Below are 22,881 nucleotides of genomic sequence, written 5' to 3'. Positions count from 1 at the left end.
AAGGTAGTTCTCACCTTTGTGGGGTACCTTACTCACCCTCGTCAACAATACTCAAGTTTCTAGGAACACAAGTTTTACACGCCCACATATACTAAGCACACAACACTTCACATTTTCGAAAAGGCATGATTAATATATGTAATATCCTGGTTCTTTCTTTCTTTTGAGTAAAACAATCCTAAACATGCTAGTAAACAAGCATTCATTCAAACAATCATTATAGTTGATTTTGGGGACCTTCTAGGGTTTCAATGGAATAAAGGTAACAATATCAAGATATGGCATAAACAAGCTAGGTCATAACTATATTAGCATATTCTTTAAAATCGCAGTCATTAACTTAAGCATTCATATCCCTATCGTTTAAAATAATGGCTCTATGGGTTGTATTTAAAAACATAGGATCAATATGATCAACGGTGTAAGGCTTACCTTTGCTGAAGTCCTTGTTTGCTCCTTCTTCAAACTCCGGATCCTCTGGGTCTTCGAACACGCCTTCCTCTAACAATCGTAACATATGACAATAGTGCACACATAAATAACCAATCAAATGATTATAATAAAAACTAAATAAAATTACAAAAATTATGAAATTAACATGATTGGGTAGATCTCGAATTTAGATGAATATCGATGGAAGAATCGTTGAAAACGGAGTTAGGACGGAGGAGAAACGAGTTTCGAAAATTTTGCCGGGAGAAAAAATCAGAAAAAAGAAAAGAGAGAATATTCCTGAAATATTCTAATTTTGGAATCGGCTCGGCCCCACCTGTCAGCGATGGCAAGAGAGAGAAAAGGAGAGGGGGCCTGGCCCAACTTTTTTCGGGGAGAACGAGAGGGTGAGAGGGAGAGAGAGAGGCGACGGGGCGACGGTGGGCACGGCGGCGGCGCGCCGACGGAGGTCGGCGGTGGGCTCTGCCAGCTGGCGGATCGAGGCGGCGTTGGTCGGATCCAGCCCGACGGGGCGGATCTAGTCGGTGGAGAGGGGGGCGAGGGCGTCGGTCGACAACGAAAAAGCGACGGCCGGCGATGACGACGGAGGCCCAGGTATGCTCCTCTGGGGAAAAGGAAGAGAGAGAGGAGAGAGAGAAAGATGGTGGAGCTTACCGGCGGTGACAACGACGCTCGGAGAGAAAGAGAGGGAGGCGCAGAGGTGAGGGAGAGATAGGGCACTGTTCCCCCTTTTATAGGGGTGGCGATGGGGCTGTGGCGCGAGGTGGTGGCACGAGGAAGCGACGCGGGGCGTGAGGTCTGCCTGCGACGTGCGGCGACGGGACCGCCTGCGACGCGTCGCGATGTGACAGCGTGGTGCAGGGCAGAACGACGTCAGGTCACGGGGAAGAGAAGGAGAGGGAGGGAGAGAGAGAAAAATATAATTTATTTTCTTCTTCTTAGAATTAAAGTGTGAGAGAAGAAGAAAAGGATGAAATAGTCTATAGTAGTAGAAAAGGAAGAAATATACAGTCACAATGTTATATTTTGAAAAGCATATGAATTGAGGGTCGTGAATTGATTATTAAATTCTGAAATCTGTTTTGTCGTTAGCCATTGGGATGTCTGTACGTCAGTAGCGCTCTTTCTTTCTTAAGAGGAAGCAGCCATTAGCTGGGATTTCACGCCACTCGCTATCTACCTCCGCCTACAGCTCCTGCATTTCTTATGATCTTATCCCCACACGCCCACCAACCTCGCCGATGGCAACCACGGGGGCTGCCGCTGCCGCCACCGCCACAGCCGTAGCGCCCCCCTCCACCTCCTCATCCTCATCCTTCCTCCTTCCCCGCGGCCGTTCTATCCCTCTAGCGTCCACGGCCCCCCGCTGCCGCTTCCCGCCGCCGCGGTGGCGCGTGCGTCTCCACATCGCGCGCCGGGTGGCCGTCGGCAGCGACGTGTCCTCGTCCCCGGACGTGGCCGCCGAGGAGGCCGCGGCCGCGCCCAAGATTGGGAGGCGCGTGCGCGTCACGGCGCCGGTCCGCGTCCACCACGTCTCCAAGGCGCCGGGCCTTGAGCTGCGCGGCATGGAGGGCGTCGTCAAGCAATACGTCGGCGTGTGGAAGGGCAAGCGGATCACGGCCAATCTCCCCTTCAAGGTGGGGATTGAGCTCAAGCTGGACGGCCAGGACAAGCCGGTCCAGTTCTTCGCCCACCTCCGCGAGGAAGAGTTCGAGATCGTCGGAGACGAATAGATAACTCGGTTACAGGAATAATTCGCTCTTGGCAGCCGGTGTGGCATCTGTATACTATCGTGTCAGTGTGAAGGGAGGAGGTTGAAGTGGGTGAGGAGATGGCAAGTAAGTTGCTCTTTGTTGCGTTGTGCTTAACCTCTCTCTTCACTTCACCATCAAAATTTTCAGATGTGAGAAAATTTACGAATGTGGTGATTATTATCCAAAGTAATTAAACTGACGATTCAGTTGTTTCAAGACAAAATGTTACTACTAGGATTGTGCAGATACAGTGACAGTGATGATGATCGAAAGTAATAAATTGGTTTGATAATGGAATTAGCCAGACCTTTGCTAAATGGGGCCTAAATTTTGCAATTAAAGGGAAGAAGGCAAAATATCTTCTGATAACTGTGCAAATTGTATAATGATGATCGAAAAGTTATCAATGTAACAATTTTATTCTGAAACTTTGCCACATCAACATGTTAATCTACTTTTCTGGCGTTTCCTTTTTTTCCTCACTTCGAGTAGTATGCAAAACATACTGCTACTGAATGCTGGTTGCGATTCTTTCAAGATCAGAACAACAGAGAGCAAGTCAGCAGTTCAGAAAGCTCCTCATTTATTGAACAGAATTGATATTGGCACGGTGGCTTCTGTTAATTGGTACAGTTCATGTATATAATGCCTTCTTAATTGCTCACTCAACACGTGTCTTGTGATTTTACCTTTGCGTTTGCAGTATGCCAAACTGATTTTAGTACAGTGCATTGGAGCTTCTAATGGACTGATAGACCAATCAAACCTTCTTATAGATCTTGGTAGTTCAGCATGGGCTTGCTTATGTGTTATGTACGGAATTACTTATCAAAGGAGGCGCCCCAAAAGGAAGTAAATCAAAGACCTATTCAGATTAGTTAAGTTGGGTGAGAATAAAAGTTAAGTCTTATTAGTATTGGAGTCGGTTTTGTAACCTTCCATAATTAGTATTCTTATTAGTATTGGAGTTGGTTTTGTAACCTTCCATAATTAGTACTTTCCAACCCTTCATATATTGGGGTTGTCGCAACTGTAAGGGGCAAGCAATTTCAATACAATCTATTATCTCATCTCTATTTCTCTACTCCTCATCCCCTGTTCCCAGCCGTAAGGCTATTACAGTGTGCTTCTTCATCCTTGCTCATGCTATACTTAGCATTAGTGTGCTAAGCAGATTAGCTTGATGAAGTAGCTCTTACGGTTCACATGGTTGCCTTATTCAATATGGAAGATTTAGGAGCGATAACATTTATCTGCTGTATACTGTAGATTTGGTAATGGGGAAGCAAGGATTTCTCTCTCTCTCTCTCTCTCTCTCTTTTGGCTAGATTTCTGATCCAGGTCGAATGAATATTATGCTGCCTTTCTCTAAATCTTATTTGACTATGTTTCAATCTGGAAACTGAAATCTGCTCCAGTAAGGCTTTCCTGGAATTTTTCTGGAAGTCTCTACATACTTGATAATCACCATTCACTTTCCTTTGTATATTTGCTAGCTTGTCTGGTATGCTTTGGCCAGTAGATCAAGGAAATGAATTCAGTTCAGACCTCTTCAATTTTGGTAAATTGGCAGCATCTTCATTTGGATAAAAAAAGAATCACAATTCATTTGCTTCAATCATTTTCAAATATTCAAGAACTTCCTGGTAGTGTGTAATTGTGGTTTGTGAATCTTAGCTTGTAAATCAGATCCATCCCACTTTGAATGCTGGATTCCCATGGGAACTTCATAGGTATGTACCAAACTAGTGAGCATCGACCGGTGCCGTGCCACCTTATATATTTTACTGCTACTGTACTCTTTGTAGTTGTAATGTCGTGCCGGTGGCTTGGTGCCACATATGTTATTAATGCCGGTGTTTTTTCTGTTATTCTGTTTACATAACTTAATATGGATGATAGTGAATAGTGACAGACAAATGATAGAACTGAGGCATGCTGTTCTTTCTAAAACTTGTATTTGGTTGGTGCGAGAATAGAAATTAGTGATAATCAGTTTTCAGCCATCCAATTGTGTAGATCTGTTAGGCTGTTCTACTTGTCCATGAATATGGTTTACAGAAAGAATCTAGAGCTGAGCCCAACTTTTTTTTTTGAACCATGGAGCTGAGCCCAACTTGATGTTTCAACTACCACTTGATCCATTTGACCTCAGCATGTGTCCTTTATTTCTACCGTGGGAAGAAGTTATTCAAAATTTGGACATTATCCCAAGTGCATACTGACATGGAGTGTCATGTTTTTTTTTAATTTTCTGAATAAATTTAGTTAACCAATCCATCTTATGGGAATGAATTAAGGCATGTTTGGTTGGTTGCCAAACATTGCCACGCCAAACGTTAGGCACGCCGCAATTTTTTTAGCTTTGTGCCGCACCTGTCATACCAAACCTTGTGTAAGGTGTGGCAAACAAATTGTTGGTCACATATTCACATCTTAGGCATGTTTTTTTTTTTATCGGAGCTTAGGTATGGTTTGGCAAAGAGTTGTGGCAATGTGTGAAAGTGAACCAAACATGCCCTAATGCTCATTAACTTGCTTGTTGACATAGTTTTTTGTCTTTAATTTTACAGCGTATTGCAGGCGTCCTTTATGATACCGTCTGTTTTGGTCATTTGGCTTTGTGCAAAATCAGCCATATAATGTGTTGAGCTTTTGTTTTTCTTTTTCTTCACGGTTTCATCCATTTGCCATTTATGTTTTTCGGGAGTAAATTCTCCATGTTGATGACTTGGTGGTGGATTCATCGACTGCTTAAAGTGAGTGCAGGCTCATGAAACATGAGTCATGCAACCAGCTTTGTTGTGTTACTTTGATGAGAAGAGCATTCGACTTTTTTGTATACCTCAGCTTTTCACAGCAGAATTCTGTCAAGTTGGTGCTACTGAGACTCTGAGAGCATTGGATTCTGTTATTTAAAGAAGAAACAAGAATATATAAGCGCCCAATTTATTTCTGAGCCTTTTCAACCTCTTTGGAAAGAAACACGACAAATTTTCTTTGGCATCTCGAGCAGCTCCCTACAGAAATCTTGTGAAATTCCTGGACATGGCATGACCCCAATGCATGCCTTTTGAATGAATGCTCTGATTTGACTCTCATTGACTACATGTTTGTTGGGTTTGTTTATGGATCCCCCCCCCCCCCCCCCAAATTGATTAACTGCACAAAATAAAACTATGGTCATTTGCAGTGCAACTCTTGATAAATGCTTGGATGAAACCGATGTGTGGGATGAGTTGTTAGTTTGGTATCTTTGATTGCCTAAGTGAGGACTGCATATTAACCTGCTAAAATGGCGTGCTACTACTGAATTACTAGTGACATGCTCCATCAATCCGTCATCTCGGAGAAAAGGAATGACATACTCCACAGTAGCATGCAAGATAGACCATGGCCCTCGGCCTCGCTCCTGGTGCGAAGTTACCTCTGCGTTCACCAGGGAAAGAGATGGGTCGACGAATAAAGGGTGAGATTCTTCTTTTACCCAGACCTGAACAATCTTTCCCGCTATCACGTGAAAGGTGAAACTAGGATGCTCGTCCCATGCAAAGAAGAGAAAAGCTCCCGTGATTGCCGCCAGCCAATCCAGTCGGATGAGATGATGCGAGCACGTTGGCAGTGGCCGAGTGAGACTGTGAGAGAGTGCTCTCCCGTGCCACCCCTGCAACGGTGGATTCTTTTTTAGTTCAAAAAAATATAAAAATACCAAAAGTTCCGTCAGCCATCCAGCCCTCTCCTGTAACGGTGTCTCATGTCATGGCTACTACTAGTTAGGGCGGATGATTCCAAGGGTCCAATTTGAATTTACTCTAGCTAGCAGTCCAGTGTTACACGAACTTGTGCCTGGCACCAGGGTCCGGCTCAGGTCAGATAGGGCAGGCCCAACGCGGGCTACCAAAATCGTCGGCCTCAACCAAAAGCTGCAGAACACGCAAGGCTCGGGGCTATCGAACTCCCAACGCAGGCCACCGGTCCACTTTTGATCACGGTCCCAACACTCTGGCTCCCAACTGAAAAATCGCTTTTGCACAACTTTGAGCGCCACCGGCCTTGAGCCCGTGAACGCATCAAGAAATCACGTATTTGAAACAAGAAATCGGGCCCACAGATTAATTCACCATATTGTGAAATAAAATATTGAATCGGTCTCTAGATATTAGTTCACAGATTTGTACATTACTTAACGAACTTGGTAGTTGAGCTTGCAACAAGTTCAAGCTCATAATTGGTTCTTGCATAGCCATGCAAGTTCAAGACCACAAAGTCAAAATGCGAAATTGCTAACACGTACAATGATAAATCTAAACCACATCTATTATTATTGGTATTGTAGCCGAATCGCACCCAATTATGTTCCACCAAATCCCTTTCAGATTTCATCATCTTTTTCAGCTACCCGGGTGAATGAAGGTATAGACCCAAGATGAATCTCTCGTGGTGCAGCAGTATCATTCAGATCAGGCAAGTCTTCCACCATATCCTTCTCAACTATCATGTTGTGTAGTATGACATATGCTCACATTATTTTTCCAATATATGATTGGTCCCATACCCATGTTGGTTCCACCATGATTTTGAATCACGCTTTGAAGACTCTAAATGCTCGTTCCACATCCTTTCTTGCCCCTTCTTGCTTTCATGCGAACAATTGATCCTTCTCTATTTGAGATTTTGATATTTGTCTTCACAAATACCACCAATTCTAGATATATCTCATCTGCAAGATAGTAGCCCATGTTGTACCACCTCCCATTGACGTAATACTCAACTTGAGGATCATTCCCTTGCAACCTTTGGGTGAACAATGGTGACTGATTAATGATGTTGATGTCATTGTTAGACCTTGCAACTCCAAAGAAGGCATGCCATATCCACAGATAATGAGAAGCAACGACCTCAAGGATGATTGTGGGGACTCCATAGTCACCATGAGTATATTGTCCCCTCCATGCAACTAGATAATTTTTCCACTCCCATTGCATATAATCTAAACATCCTAGCATGCCAGGAAATCCACAAGCCTAAGAAAGCAAATCCTAACATGACACTCCATTACGATTGAGTGAAAAAGAACATATCTAAGATGTTTTAAGAAGGGGCAATCACCAGATTAAAAAAGGAAATGATGGATGCAACACAATCACCTAGGGTTAGAAGCCATGGAACCTGTGGATGTCAGAAGAAATCTTGCTTTGCATGGTGTCATGGACTCGGCAACGACTATTGTAGTCGGTCTGGCAACAACACGACGAGCGAAGGGAGTAGTCGACCAAGCCTCAGTTGAGTGGAACACTGGACATCAAAGAGTCTTGATCATGCCGGACCAAGAGAGCACTTGAGGCACTTAAGGCAGGCGCGCGCGCGCGTGTGTGTGTGACAAGTGGGCCCAGAAGGCCAGTGTCTGAGTGTTGGCTACTTAAAACGAGCTTTGTGTGGAGTAGGAACTCAAGAAAGAACATAATAGAAACCCGACGAACAGAGAGAGGAGATGGAATCTTTCTAGCGACCGTCCTCCCTAATTCTTGCTTTCTCCCTCGGGTTTCTCTTCAACATCTATGGTTTGTTACATTTGGCATCATAGCCAGGTCGCACAACATCTGCTCGATGCAAAGACTTAATCATCCCTTCGATTGGTGACATCCAAATCTGATGAAGAGAACCCCTACCTCAAGCCCTGGTACTGATCTCGCCATCATGAGCAGATCACGAAGAACATGGCATTCGAGAACCAGTTCGCTGACTTTCTCAAGCAGTACGTGAAAGATCAGCAAGAACAGGATCAAACACTCGAGAAGCCGCAACAATCGATGGAGGCTTGGAAACCAATGGAGGAGCAGGTGGAGAAGCTCCATCATGCGGTGGATCACCTTCATTAGGACCTAGAACATCTCCAGCAACATCCTCATCTTACGGCACCGGAGTGAGAGCAGCCAACCTCCGAGATCACCAACCCTGACCATAGGTCGCGTCAGATTCACTGCTGGGTGTGCTACCTCAGGATGCACGACCCAGGCCAGATAGCCACTACAAGGACTCGGATCACCGGGGACAAGCATATGGGTCGTTCACGATTCATTTGCCAACCTCGGTCAGAGGTACGCCTAGTATGTGACACAATTTCTCTAAAGTGGATCGTTTCAATTGCGAGTCTAGTGAATTTTCTAGCCTAAGCTCGTCATCTGAAGTGAGTAACCATGGTTTGCAACTTGAATTTCTATGTTTCGATAGTGAGAGCCCTCAATATTGGTAGAGGCATTAAATATTATTTTAAAGTATGTGTGGTGCCGCCACACATCTGGGTGAGGATCTCCACCTATCACTTATCAGGACATGCTGCACTCTGGCTTCAGGCTCAGATGGAATTCTCTTCGTGGGATGATCTTTGTGCTCATGTGTTCAATTTATTTGGCCAAGATCAACACCATGATCTAATCCACTATCTATTTGAGGTACGACAAAATAGCTCGGTTCGAGTATATGATTCGGTTTGAACCATTGCTAAATAAGATATTGGAACACAATCCTTCCAACGACCCAATTTTCTTTACAACTCGCCTGCAGATGGCTTGAGGGAGGATATTTGGGCTTCGATCATTCTGCACCAACCCAAGGATCTAGACTCGGCATATTCTTTGGCCCACTACAAGAAAGTGTGCAAGGTATGGCCAGATCAAAGCCAGAGAAGACATACCCCTCAGCAAGTTCAAGGGCACAAGTGAGAATGTCGATCCAGTCATCTGTGTCATCTACTCATTCTCTAAGTGAGAGCCATGCTTATGACCAGAGGGGTGTGGAAGGTGCAAGAGCAGTAGAGAGAAGGAACTTAGATGATAGGCTGTCAGCATTGAGAGATCACCGTAGAGCAAGAGGTTTGTGTTTTAAGTGTGGAGAGCGATGGGAACAAAACCACAAATGTGCCACGACTACACATCTACATGTAGTGGAAGAGTTGCCACAATGTCAAGACCAAGGGGACAACACTTACCAAGAGGAGGATTCAAAAGAAGAAATATTGATGTGCATCTCTAAATTGGCAATGGCAGGTACAGAAGGCCCAAAGGCAGTAAGGCTATGGGGTGTGATTGATAGCCAAGAAGTCATTATCCTTATAGACTCTAGGAGCTCTCATAGCTTTATTAGTTCCACCACTGTAGACCACCTAAACAAAGTCAAGAGCCCATCCCTCCTACAACAGTGAAGATTGCAAATGGTGGGATACTTTCTTGTACTTCTCAGTTCATTGTATGTTCTTGGTGGATGTAATGACACACCTTCAAGACTGATATGAGAATATTAAAGCCGGGCTATTGTGACATCATATTAGGTTTGGATTGGTTAGAGACTAACAGTCCTATAATCCATGAGTGGGACAAGAAGAGGATTTTCTTTGAGCATGATGGCAAGATGATATCCTTACAATGAGTGGTGCCTAGATTGACTAAATGTGCTAGTCTATTTGTCTCTCAACTGAAGAAACTATTAGAGAAAAATGGAGTTCAACATATTGTGCATCTCTGTGAATCTTTGCAAGGAAAATATGATGTGATACCAGAACCAATTCAACAAGTGCTTCATCAATTTGCAGAGATCTTTGAGGAACCTACCAGTTACCACCCCACAAGCATTGGGACCACTCTATCCCTCTCATAACTGGGGCCAAACCAATTACTATTAGGCCATATAGATATACTGTAGGGATTGGTGACGTCTTAAGATGGGGTAGTGAATTAGGATACTTAAAATTATTCGGCTCCAAAAACTTAACAAGATAAACATATATCAAATTCTATCTAAATGTGCTCTAGTCTTATTTAGTGTGTCTACTCTATCATTCAAAAGAAATTGTAACATATCTAGTAAGGTAAATTGCAAATATGTAAATGCGGAAATGTAAATAAGATAGAGAGAGCAAACTCGGCACAAGAGATTTTTATCCCGTGGTATCGATGGTATAAGTATCACCCCTAGTCCATGTTAGAGCTCCACCAAGGATATGCTCCCACTCGCCAAGACTCGGTCACGGTTCTTGAGCACCAAGCGACTAAGGCAAGGGCTCAAGCCGGATGAGCCACCAAGGTAAGGTCTCCCTGCTAGCCTCTCTTCCAGTCACTTACAACCGTCTTCACTTCAGAGCTTGAGCCAACAAGGCAAATGTCTCTATATCCCCGTACAAACTTCTTGCTGCAACTCCACATCAAGTCAGAGGGTCAAAAAGCATGAGCCACCAAGGCTCACGGTGCTGGTGAGTCATTAAGACTCTAAGGTGTCGACGTACCACTTAGTATACTCTAAGATTACTCCTTGATCCACTCTTAAAAAGCAACATCTAACAACAACTCTCTTTAGGCCTATTAGTACTAATCACTTTCTAATCTTATGCATAATTGCCTTAGATGATCACTCTTTAACTTTTCGCTCCAAACTCCGATTTTGATGATTTTGAACTCTATGAAAAGCTTGAGAAGAGATTTACAAAATTATACAAAAATTCATCCCATTTGATCACATCAAAATTCATGGAAAAATCTAATTTATTCCTCTCTTTGTCTCGATTTCGGTGACTTCTCTTTTGTTGCATACATGAGACATACTAAAATATATACTTAACAAATATGTTAGTCTCATTGACTATGTTGTAATTAATCACCAAAATCACATATATATACTCTAAGAGGACCATGCTTGCTACATATACACCAGATCAGAAATGTTACAATCTGGATTAATCAGACAAAGTGTTAGCCCCTTTTTCTCCCTAGTGTTGCTAGTCAGGAAAAAAGAAAGGACCTAGAAATTTTGCATACATTACAAACACCTAAATGCAATCACAATAAAGAACAAGTACCCTTTCCCATTATAGATGAGCTACTTGATGAGGATCAGGAGCAGCATGATTTACAAAATTGGATTTGAGAGTTTGATGACATTAATATTTAGATTGAAAGAGGTAGATGAGATGGATATAGCTTTCCAACCCCATCATGGGCGCTTTGAGTTTAGAGTGATGCTTATGGACTGTGTAACGCACCAGCCACTTTCCAAAATGCAATGAATGAAATCCTGGTACCTCTTCTCAAAAAATATATATTGGTTTTCATAGATGATATACTCATCTACAACCCCACCCTAGAGAAATATGTGTCTCATGTGAAGCAAGTGCTGGAATTACTGTAAACTAAAGGTTTAAGGTAAAGAAATCTAAATGTACTTTTGCTTCTCAGTAAGTTTCTTATTTAGGTCATGTTATATCAGAAAAAAAGGAGTACCTCCAGATGATAAGATAATAGAAGTTGTGACTTAGCTTGCACTTACTTATGTGAAAGAGCTCAGAGTTTTTTAAGCCTAGCTAAATATTATAGAAAATTTGTGTAACACTATGGTATCATTAGCAAACTGCTTACTGGGAGGGTTAGATTAGGTGGAGGGGAGCATCTTGGTATCCCAGTTCGATGGGGGAGGCATGGAGGACGGCAAACCAGGCGGCGGCGGGTGAACACGAAGAGCGTGAAGGAAGTGAAGGCGCGAGGAGTTTCGCTGGTCGGGAGAGTTCGGTGCATTCGTTTCGGTAACTTGTAGTGTGTGAGGGCTGTGTGCCCGTGGTCCCAAGAAAAAGCGTTACAAGGTCTCACCTTCGCCACAACGCATGCTCCAGCGATTGCTTCTACGTTTCATCAGACCGAGCAATCGCTCCCTCTGCAGGTTGTTCTAACACTCTGTGAGGCCACCAATTAGTGTGATCTGGACGCTGTGTGTAGACGTGGAGCCTGGGAGCTCCAGCCATCGTGGTGCGTTAGGCCTGCTCTAACGGATGTTTGGTTTCATGGATGAGGTTTCATAGAGCTGTATTGTATAATTTGTTTAAGTGAAAGTAGATTGTGTGGAGTAATATTTGTTGAAAAGAATAATGTTTGATTGGTTATATTTGTCTGGACAGGATGAACTGAGTTTTTGTTTGGTTGATCAAATCTGAGTTCGTATAAGCGAATATAAGAATTGAGATTGTGATTGATTACGTACATTGAGATAATTTTGTGGTAATGACAAGTGAGGCCGCTTGCATCTGCAAGATCAAGCTACGGAGTGAAGCTCGAAGCAAAAATGAGACAGTAAATTTACATCAGTAAAATCAGATTATAATAATAGATATAAGCAACCAAACATATATATTTTCAAAATTATACATGTGGATAACAAGCACACATTAGTGATTCCATGTTACAGCAGATGAGCCAAATCTACCTGGCGTAGTGTCTGCAATGTAAAGATGAAGCAAGAATTTAGAGATGTAAATTTCGGCAAGAAAAAAAACACAGAGCAATGGCGAGATTTGACACCATCTGCAACCGTACTGGACTAGAACACGTCTTCAATGGTGCTCCCCTTCATTGAGCCGGAGCACACTCTCCTGTATACCGCCCAACGGCTTTTTCCTATGTGGTGTGCGCATCGTGCGCCGGTCGCCGTGGGTGCGCGCAGCCCCCAATGAAGCAGCAGAAAATTTGAAATCCCTCTCGCGTCCTCGCCGCCGCAGGGCCGCACCTCACTTCGCCTGCTTCTGTTGGATCTGTTCTCTCTCGGTCTCTCGCGCACACGCAGCAGCAGTACAAAACGCAAAACTCCAATCCACGCCTCCCAATTCAAGCCCTGCTCCGCAAACAGAAGCAGCAAGCCTTCAAGGCTTCAACCGGCTCACCTCACACTCGCATTCCCAGATTCCCACCACAATCCGAGCTTCCAAATCCATCCGTCTGAACCCATGGGTCTCTGTTTCAGCAAGAAGCAGCAAGCGAAGCGGCGAGAGGGGCAGCCGTCCGATGACACCAAGAAGAGCGGCGGCAAGAAGGCCGGCAGGGACTCCGCGCTGGCCGCCGAGGCCAAGAAGACGGGTCAGGCAAAAGCGTCGGCGCCGGCGCCTCCTAAGAAGGCTCTAGCCAAGCCGGAGGAGCCGGCGGCCGACAAGAGGAAGGTGTTCGTCGTCAAGGCTGCCGCGGCGGCGGCGGGAAAAGGCGAGCAGGAGGAGGAGGTGAAGAGGGCGACGCCGGACGACGAGGCTAAGCCCGTCCAGGTGGGCAGGGTGCCGGTGCGGACGTCGAGCTGCACCAAGGAGGAGGTCGACGCGATACTGATTCAGTGCGGCCGCCTCAGCCGGAGCTCGTCGGCCTCCGGGAAGGCGCCGTCGGGGGAGCATGGCGGCGGGCACCGGAGGTACGCCGGATCCAAGCGGAGCTACGACTTCGACCACGAGAGGAGGGGCGGGGGCGCGGACGACGAGTGCGATTGGGGCAGGGAGGGGGCCGCGGTGTCGAGGCCCTCCCCGCGCCGGAGGACGCCGGAGCGGAAGCGGTCGGCGAGCCACGAGGGCCGCAGTGGCAGCGGGAGCGGGAGCCGGAGCAGGAGGGTGAGTCGGTCGCCGGGGCGGCGAGCGGACGTTGCACCCGCTGCGGGCACGGGGACCGGCGAGCGGGCCGCGCGGCAGCATCCAGGGAAGATGGTGTCGGTCCCGGCCAGGGAGAAGGGGCGCGCGCCATCGCCAGTGAAGGCTGCGCCTGGGAAGAGGTATCCATCGCCACGGTCGAACTCGCCTGCGAGGGCCGCGGCCGCTGCGAATGAGAATGCTGGGGCGCAGCCAACGCACGGGCCGTCGCTGAGCCGGAGCTCGTCGAGGAAGGCCGAGCAGCCGCCCTACCGGCGCAACCCCATGGCGGAGCTCGACGAAAACACTCTCGGCAACAACGGCAAGCCCCAAAAGGTACATATCGATGAAAGTTTCAAACTTTCCTGCATTTTAGCCATCACATTCGTCACCAAATCGTTTAAATGCTTGGAAGGTCTTGCAGAAATCCACCGAGAGTTCCGTCGCGGTGCCGCAGAAGGCGGCGGAGCAGGCAAAAGATCAGATCCCCAGCAGCCGGACTGCGAAGGAGAAGACGGAGATTGTGGACGAGGCCGTGGCGTCGGACACCAAAGCATCGTCTACAAGGATGAACGCAGCCCATTCGGTGAGCATTGTGGCCGAGAGCGCCACCAACCCGAGGGCCGGGCCGGGAAGCAGGTCGTCGAGGCGGTCCTCGCGTGACTTCGACCACAATGGCAACTCGTACGCATCCCTGCTCCTCGAGGACATCCAGAACTATCACCAGCAGAACACCAGTGCCGGTGCCGCGCCGGCCTTCTCGCTGCCAGCGTGCGTGTCGAAGGCCTGCTCGATTCTTGAAGCAGTCGCGGACCTCAACTCCTCGTCGTCAGAGAAAAAGAGCTTCGAAATAGACAGGTCGATCAACGACAAGGAGTCCGTCAACGGGAGGTACGGCGGGAAGGCGGCGAGCGCCTTTGTCGTCGAGTCGGAGGTCGTTGTGAAGGACGACCTCATGGAGCCGAGCCTGCACAAGTACGTCTCCGTCCGTGACATCAGCGGGGAGACCGAGCTGCAGGAGTCCGCGGGGAGCAACAGCTTCGCCGGCAACGCGTGGACGTGCTCGTGGGAGCCCCATTCCGTCGAGTCCACCGACCGGACGAGAACGGCCTCGCAGTCGAATAACGGCGACGAGGTCGAGCAGCTCACTGACGGCATGGTCACGGAGCAATCTTGGCAGAGCAATCAGAGGCCGTCGTCGCAGGAGCCCAGTGGCCGTTCGCGGGTGGGTTCTACTAGCAATGTTCAGGTTCAGAGTGGACGCGGTGCTCACCGTGGCAGTGTCAGCGCCGTCAGTGGCCGGTAGGATGTTCGCGGCGTCTCGGCGAGCTCTTAGGGGCTAGGTTGTTCGACGATGCTACTGGCAGTTTAGGCATTGCGGATTCTAGGTGGTAATGATGTAGTGTCTGGTTCTGAAGTTCTAATGGCAAGATAGGTTGCTGTTTCAGATAAGTGTTTCAGCGTTTGTATTCTTTGCTTAGTTTGATGAGACATTGTTCAGATGTAATCATGCTGTGAAATTGGCAATGTATACTCTTTCATTTCACTTGTCTGTGCTTAGTGTTGGACAATTGATTGGAAACAAGATTCAATCTTCAGTGGCATTAGGAACTGAGTTTAGCTCAGTTGATTGAAGGTGTGGATATACGCTTAGACTATTTAGTTTTGAGTCATCTTCAATATGAATCTGGAAGCTTATTTCTTTTTTATTTACAATGTTACCTAGTTTTTTTAGATTTGTTGAGTTTTTTTTTCATGTTCAGCGGCATTGACACTACAATTTCTGCAAGTGAATTATTTGCATCAGATTTTTTATGCCACTTCATAACTTTACATTTTTATTGTTTTTGTTTCCTGCTCTATGTTGCAAGCACAGGACGGCATTGTGGTTTATCTTGCTCAACTTATATGCATGAATTAATGTGCCAATCCTGCCGCTGGCTCTTAGCGGAGTATCTAACAGAAGTTGTACAGCTAATGAACTGTAATCTATTGGTTATTACTACTTTAAAGTTTATTAATTGGCTCCATTGTGATGCAACAGTGCTGTAATAGCTCAGTTGTTTAGAGTACCTTTTTAGTAAGCGGGAGGTCTTGAGTTCGACTCTCAATGAAAGCAGCCCATTTCCTTTTATTTTGTTATGACCGCACTTTGCAGCATTCTAGCATGTTTATAGGACGAAGATCCCGCTACTAATTTTATGCCAAGAGTAACATGCAGTTCCTAGATCAAAAGACGTGCAAACTCCTAATTTGCTTCAGAGAAACCGGGGCACTTAAAATAATTGCTTCTCTCTCTAGTTCATTTTTTGCTCGATAAAAGGCAGGCTTTTAGAGCCCGAAGTGCTTAACCAGTCCTTTTTTCCCGAACGGATTAACCAGTCTTTTTTTAGTTTCGAACTCGGTCTAAGGAACCATGCAGATCCTGCTGTGTGTATAGACAGAATCAATCATATACACACAGTGACATTATAAATTAATAGTATAGCAATATCTATTAATTATTATGAAATTATCCAAATCTTACTAAAGATATCTTAAGGGTCAAAATATGAAACAGCAGCAAAAACTAATATAAACCTTCGCTTTGGAAACACACGATCCTAAGACGCAACACCATTTTCAACTTACTTCACATAGTCTTCTCTAACTGAGTAGTTTTATTATGCAGAAACAACAAGTGTGAGTATATATCATACTCCATAATTTATGATAAAAATACATTTTGAAAGAAAGTATAATAGTTGCTTATTTGCATAAATGTGACATTTATTTAGAAACAACTTTTAAAGCATAATGTTAAAGGCATGATCAATAAAATGACATCAAAGGACAAGGGTTCCAACCACTTTATATTATCCAGGGTTCCAACCATCCAAAACATATCCGTGTATCAAGGGTTCCAACCACCAAACCATATTCAAGGGTTCCAATCACCAAGGTTCTCAAATTAAATCCATATTTCCAAATATAATCACGTATGACATTCCATACCGCTCTTAATCATGAGCACGACTGATTAATTAATTTTACATTCTGCAGAGGTCATACACTTTACCCATAAGATATGGTCAACACGTTCGCCGATACTCATCAGTACCTTACACACTTTCTATGGTGTGCGCTGAGATATCATTGCAAGGTCGTTACAGAGCATCTTTCAATACGTGTTTGCCTGCTAAGGTTTTATCGTGTGGGAGTAAACCCTCCGTTCCATATGTGAGGAATCATCTAAATCATATTCCAATTAATCATCAAGATGATTATTACTTAATCACGATTATGATGATTAACCGAAATAACATCCTGGTAGTCCCGATACGTGTTTTGTGTCCAAGATCGAAACACATGCCTTTTTAACATATAGCATCAAAACAAAGTTTAAGAAATAACGAGTAATTAAATTATGTTATAAATTTTTAAGCATTCAATCATTTACAATAATTTACATCAAAAAGAAGCTAGGAGGATAAAGAATCTTATAACCAAAACTAGAAACTACACAGTGAAAGATTAACATCTATGAACCAACAAAGCTAGGTGAAGTCATATGCCCTTGGGCTCAACCCAAAAGCCTTGCCGCATAAGTAGTCATAAGTAGCTTGCACTACTCATTCCCGCTACCTACATCGACGGACGTGAAGTAGCCAAACATGAGCTCCTTCTCACTGATAGAATCTGAAAGAGCAGCGTAAGTACGAAGGTACTCGTAAGACTTAATCTATAATAGGTATATATAAATAACCCAACTACAAGGATTATACATTGAGTTATTAGCAAGGAGTAGACCACAAGTTTAAGTAACTTTCATAAGCAAAATGCAACTTGACATACACATATGAGCATCATCTATACATAACCACAGATATCATTCTATCCCATAATCAGCACAAGAACATATGTAACTGGACCATAATAAGTACATATATACATAGAACCGTCTCAACCATAACCCAACATGTCATGCCACATCATCCCACATCCGTGACTCTACGACCGATGTGGATGGACAGAAGCATACTTATGACCAAGAGTGAGGTAATTCAAATTGATTTTACACCCTGCATGGGGTATAACTTTACCCGCATAACCCGGGTCCATTCTTTTGGTTCTCGAGACAACCTTTCTCATATCTGAAACTACCCACTTGCACATGCCCCTATGGAACCAGAGTTACGGCGAGTGTGTCCTGAACACTTCCAGCTCCCTGCCACCTTACTTTTCCTATTCATTTTTTTCTTACGTGTCATAGAGTCGTAAGGCAAGCGTCGGAACGGCGTAAGAAAATCGGCTTATCTTACCATTAGATCGACATATGATTAGTATGAAAAGTGCTAAAGCTAACTACAACAACGATCGATGCTTAAATGACGCAAGCAGTCTATAGTATCCGAGCTCATCTTTCGACCTACCCCGGAGAACTCTACATCGAGGCAAGAGAAAACACCTCTAACACCACCTAGATCTCGCCTCATCCTCACTACGCATCCAATCCACACCATAAAGCCAACATTGTTGACATAGAGATGTTATGAAGGAAGGAAACTTATGAACATCGGGAGTACAAGCAATAACAGAAGAAACTACGACTGAAGCATCAGGAAGAGGAACACATGAGGAAGGCAATGAAGGAGCGCGCCGCAGCTGAAGTACGCAAAGCAGAGAGGGAAAGGAAGCAAGAGATGGCCCATCACGCTAAGGCAGAGGGCCCTGATACCTTGAGAAAGGGTAAATATCCTAGGTGCACTCAGTAGAAAGGATCTATTGCACCCTGACCTATTTTCATTCCTAAGACGTTTTAGGTTTAGCAGCGGCATGCTATTACGTTAGTTTTTAGACGTATCGTATATACCAATATTTGTTGTCATCTCTTTATGGTTAAGGTATATTTGCGTAACGACAAAAAACCTCATGTCCCATATAATGTTTATTAGCGTACGTAAACTCCATGCCGGGTTATATGATATTTGTGCTTCATAACTACTATTATTCGATAAATTAGATTTTGTATTCTCATAAATCCATTTCATAAAAAAATCACATACTTTCACACCAACTAAATAAAGAAATATCGACAAAATGACATTCAACTAAAATTAAGGATAGAATGAACCGTTTGGATAACTGTATGCATAACTACCATTTTTCGCCAAATAAATGTGCAACATTTTTCAATTTATTGAATACAAAATTTATATTAAAAATTAATTATACATATATTTTCGTATTTGAATTAAATCAAATATATCGCCCGGGAGGTGGTACAAATATGTGACCCATTGTACGGGCGAGATGAAGGTATCACCGTTCAACGGAAGAGATTAAGTTCTCATCTATTTAGCCATCCGTTGAACGGATGAGATCTTCCTCTCTTCGGTTATTTAATTTATGATAGCTAGAGCTCACAAAGTCTCAACTTTTTCTCCCCTATTTATATGAGCGACGGTAAGATATGTTTTATTATTATTTTAAATAGACATATAATCTTAAAATATTTGAAAAGAATATATATAAAAATCGAAGAGAGGAAGCTGTAGTTTGGGCTCGGCTCAGTGCGGAGAGGTGAGGTAGAATGCAGGGAGCGAGCTGAGCTCAACCCAGGTGGGAAGGAAAGTAGAGAGAGCTGGGGAAAGGAGGAAAAAGAGAGAGAATGGGCTATGCCCCAGAAGAGTTGGGGTTCCGGTTCAGAAGGAATTCTCAGGGTTTTCTTGATTGGGTTTTTCAGAAAAAGACATAAAGCAAATAAACTCCAACTAAATAGAAAAACACCTAATTAAATAAACTCCTAATTGAGGGAAAGCCCACTGCCTCTGGAAGAACACAGCCCAGAAGCCTCAAACGCCCAAGCGTGCCGAAGAAGGAACTAAACCACCATTTCGTCTCCTTGTTCGCGAAGCCTTCCCAAACCCGCGCCAAACCCCCACCACCACCAAACGAAGGAAGAAGCTGCCGCCGCCGCCGCCGTCGCGAAGCACAAATCATGAAGTTCAAGGCCTTCTTCACCGACGACGGTATCGCCCTACTCGACAAGCGTAAGCCCCCCGCATCACAAGAGCACAGCCTCTTTCCTCTCCCGCCCCCGTCTCTCTCCCGCAATTCGTCGAGCACGTGACGCACGTCCGGTGATCTCGCCGCCGCAGGATTCCTCCCGGCCATGGACAAGGTGGGCCGCGTCTGCCACGTCTACCTCACGCCCACGCACGCCATGCTGCTCCACAACCTCCTCGGCCCCACGGCCACGGGGCCCGACGGCGGCGGCCCGCAGTGCGTCGCTCAGTTCGCCAGGGACCTCCTCTTCCGTGAGTACACTGTGTCGTCGCGGAACGAGAACCGCGTCGCCTTCGCTGTCGACGTCTCCCTGCTCCACCGCGCGCTCCGTAGCGCGCTCGCCGTTCACGCGCAGTCGCCCGCCGCCGGGGACGCCCCTGCCGCGATACAGGTGAAGCTCGTAAACAAGCTGGCCGCGGGATCACGGGCGGCCGCGCCGTTCCTCACGTTTGAGACCAAAGGCGCCCGCGCTGCTGTCGTGCAGGATGTGCCCATCTCGCGCCCTCTGTCACGCTCCGATGTCGAGCGGTTGCAGGCCGCCCTTGACGCCGCTCAGGAGCTTCCTCAGGCATGTAGCCTTCGCGTGGCATCTTAGTTTTCCTTATCGCTTATCAAAAGGGGAAAATGTTGTTTACGGTTCGATTTCATCAGATTAATTCGGATTTAAACACGCGTCCCTAGTTGAAAGGTTCGATCATGAAATGAATAATGGCTGAGATTCAGTCTGAACTCCTTTTTCGGTTGAAACGGTGAACTACATCTTCACACAATTTGCTATTGGTAAAGCCGTAAAGATGATCTAGTTCTGTGGAATGGGGGTTGATCCTAGGCATTTATGCTAAGCAATAACCAGTGCATCTAAATACGATATGGAAATGAACTGTATTATCTAGTTGTACCTTTAGAAAATTCATGAAAATTCACTTGCCTGTTAGATACTAGACATGATGTAACCCATATGTAGAAATTAATTGTATTATTTTGTTGTACCTTTATGAAAATTCATAAAAACCCACTTGCACCATGTTCGTCAAAACTTACACATTCCAACTACACCTTCCTAGGGGAAATGTGCATGCACTTTTACTCACTTGCACTGTGTTTGTCAAAATTTGCATAATCCAACTACACCTTCCTCGGGGGTCTATATTTATTCACTTTAATGTTAAGTAGACCAAAGGCTCAAAACTCTGCATTTTCGCTTTCTTGTTAATAAAACAAGCCTGGCGTGACCTTCGTTTTGGTTATCCAGTAGTAGCCCACTAGCCCTAGGTGTTGATACATAGTGGTTGTCCTTTGTGCAGACTCTTGTCCAGGTTCCTGATCTGCCTCAGTTCCAGAGCTTAGTGGATCGTCTAAAAAATGTTGGTGATCTGCTAACAGTAGCTGTTACCCAATACGGTGATCTCCATCTACAAGTTTCGACCTCTCTTGTTAAGGTTGGCTCCGAATTCAGGAAGCTTCGGGTTCTTGGTGATCGTGGTAAGATATGGCACTATGTGGTTTTAATCAACAGCTTCCTCACATTGCTGCCTTGTTATTGTTCAACTAACCTGATCACATTTTCTTATGCCATTGTTCTGTGTCTCAGCAAATGCACCTGTTGGTGACCAAAATTTGACTGCTTCCATTCGCATGGATATGGCTGTTGAGAGAGGGGAAGCACTTTCAGTGGTATTATTCCTAAGCTCCACTTGTTTTACTCTTTTGCTCTTCTTTTTTGTGCCAGCTTTTCACATATTTATTTTATTTCTATGTTCTCACAGCAAGTGAATATGAAGCACTTCGTTAAGAGCCTACACTGCCATTTGGCCAAGCCAGACTGTACCTTCTATGGTGTGCCTTTTCAGCTATAATCTCAGTGACAAATTTATTATATTTTGTGTTGAGCAGACAGTTTTACCTAAACATTTCCGTCGCTATTTGTATAGGTATTGCTCCTCATGGTGCTTGCTTGACTGTGATATTCCAGTATTTCATCCCGGGAACTAGATTGACAGACAAATCCATTAGCTTCTACTGCAGGCTTCCGGTCCTCGACCCTGGCTCCAGTTAATTATTTTACAGTGTGGTACATAACTTGCTTCAGATATCAGCAAAGAATATGTTAGGTAAGGCTATCAGTTAAGCTGGCGTATCTTTTTTATTTGTCTCCCTTATGACTTGTTTGTGGCTTTAATGTATTGGCTTGACAGTTAGTGATCTGCTACTTTATGTCAAAAATGTGGAAGCTCATTGTGAGTTACTGTATTTGCAAATTGCTGGCACTTTAATTTTGACATTGTACAATGTACACACATGCTAGATTTTTTAGTTTCACTGACCTTCAACCTGTTGCGCTAAAGCTACTATCAACTTTTTGTATGTCAAAACCGATGCTTCACCATTTTGTTCTGCTGTGACCTGTTGGGTGATATACCTATTGAAGGTAGCTGTTGCAATAAGAGTATGCACATAGCAGAGAAGATCAATTAAGTTTGGCTGGTACTTTTACAAAAATTGACAGCACGAAGCCCAACAAAATCCAGCTGGACCTGCAGTTACGCAATTCTTGCTTGATGCAGAATATTGCAGATATTCAATTTTTTGGGAGTATTGTACTATTATACAAATCTGCAAAGTTGGCCTCTTTGATTTAATTGAATTTATTTCATGACTAGGTTATTCCTGGTTTAAGAAGTTTTGCATTAATGTTATTACAAAGTTATCACCATATTAGGTGTCATTAGTATATTCACATTGGTCATATCTAAACTTGTATCTAAAATTTACACATCATCAAATAAAGGTACTCCTAGATGCAACGGCCTACCTTTGTCCTCTCCCCCCTCAACAACTAGATATCAATATGCTACAGTGTTGTCCTTCAGCATTCTTCTGAAGAGTATAAGCATAAGGAAATGCATCCTCAACGGCCAAAGGCAACTTAATCTTGAGGAATGATGCATAATGTCTACATAACATTTTGCTCAGGTCTAGCTTAATCAGGTTTCAATTGTAAATGTATTTTCCTCACAAATGCACCACGCATATCCTGAATCTACTCAGGGCATCTGAAACTTTACGAATTGAGTTTCGTGCGCTAATCATCTTACTCAGAATTAAGCTTGAATCAAAATTCAACGGAGATTTTCAGCATGATTATCTTAATATTTTTGTGGAAGGTAACTAAATTTTTCTGACGCTCAATTAAGTTTCGAGCCGAGAACA

The 22,881-nt window shown here is 44.5% G+C and overlaps 3 protein-coding genes across 5 annotated transcripts; all 3 read left to right on the top strand.

Annotated features, from left to right (window-relative positions):
• Nucleotides 1-1,567: 1,567 nt before the first annotated feature.
• Nucleotides 1,568-3,298, top strand: LOC133887672 (ferredoxin-thioredoxin reductase, variable chain-like). 3 transcript variants are annotated; one of them, XR_009903637.1, is made up of 2 exons: nt 1,568-2,291; nt 2,911-3,298. XR_009903637.1 is itself a non-coding variant. In XM_062327633.1 (1 exon), the coding sequence occupies exon 1, from the start codon at nt 1,695-1,697 to the stop codon at nt 2,184-2,186; it is 492 nt and encodes a 163-aa protein (XP_062183617.1). In that variant the 5' UTR covers nt 1,568-1,694; the 3' UTR covers nt 2,187-2,373. The 3 variants fall into 3 exon arrangements, 1 of the variants encoding a protein (XP_062183617.1); XR_009903638.1 differs by having other exon boundaries at nt 2,984-3,296; XM_062327633.1 differs by lacking the exon at nt 2,911-3,298 and having other exon boundaries at nt 1,568-2,373.
• A 9,287-nt stretch (nt 3,299-12,585) lies between these two features.
• Nucleotides 12,586-15,243, top strand: LOC133887870 (uncharacterized protein At1g65710-like). The gene is made up of 2 exons (XM_062327863.1): nt 12,586-13,959; nt 14,048-15,243. The coding sequence occupies exons 1-2, from the start codon at nt 12,967-12,969 to the stop codon at nt 14,927-14,929; spliced, it is 1,875 nt and encodes a 624-aa protein (XP_062183847.1). The 5' UTR covers nt 12,586-12,966; the 3' UTR covers nt 14,930-15,243.
• Nucleotides 15,244-19,423: 4,180 nt separating this feature from the next.
• On the top strand, nt 19,424-22,086 carry LOC133887734 (uncharacterized). The gene is made up of 6 exons (XM_062327700.1): nt 19,424-19,655; nt 19,764-20,239; nt 20,976-21,153; nt 21,263-21,345; nt 21,438-21,507; nt 21,603-22,086. Exons 1-6 carry the CDS (start codon nt 19,604-19,606, stop codon nt 21,725-21,727), a joined length of 984 nt encoding a protein of 327 aa, XP_062183684.1. The 5' UTR covers nt 19,424-19,603; the 3' UTR covers nt 21,728-22,086.
• The last annotated feature ends 795 nt before the right edge of the window (nt 22,087-22,881 follow it).

Source organism: Phragmites australis, chromosome 13 (assembly GCF_958298935.1).
Source record: "Phragmites australis chromosome 13, lpPhrAust1.1, whole genome shotgun sequence".
In the NCBI taxonomy this organism is placed as follows: Eukaryota; Viridiplantae; Streptophyta; class Magnoliopsida; order Poales; family Poaceae; genus Phragmites; species Phragmites australis.
Note: the sequence above shows the minus strand (reverse complement) of the source record. Positions and strands in the feature narration are given on the sequence as shown.

Bases quoted from the DNA above. Each gene is read 5' to 3' on its own strand.
- LOC133887734 (XM_062327700.1), top strand. From the start codon at position 19,604: ATGAAGTTCAAGGCCTTCTTCACCGACGACGGTATCGCCCTACTCGAC. The intron at 21,154-21,262 runs GTAAGATATGGC...TCTGTGTCTCAG, and splicing joins TCGGGTTCTTGGTGATCGTG to CAAATGCACCTGTTGGTGAC. The intron at 21,508-21,602 runs GTGTGCCTTTTC...CTATTTGTATAG, and splicing joins GCCAGACTGTACCTTCTATG to GTATTGCTCCTCATGGTGCT.
- LOC133887672 (XM_062327633.1), top strand. From the start codon at position 1,695: ATGGCAACCACGGGGGCTGCCGCTGCCGCCACCGCCACAGCCGTAGCG.
- LOC133887870 (XM_062327863.1), top strand. From the start codon at position 12,967: ATGGGTCTCTGTTTCAGCAAGAAGCAGCAAGCGAAGCGGCGAGAGGGG. The intron at 13,960-14,047 runs GTACATATCGAT...AAGGTCTTGCAG, and splicing joins ACAACGGCAAGCCCCAAAAG to AAATCCACCGAGAGTTCCGT.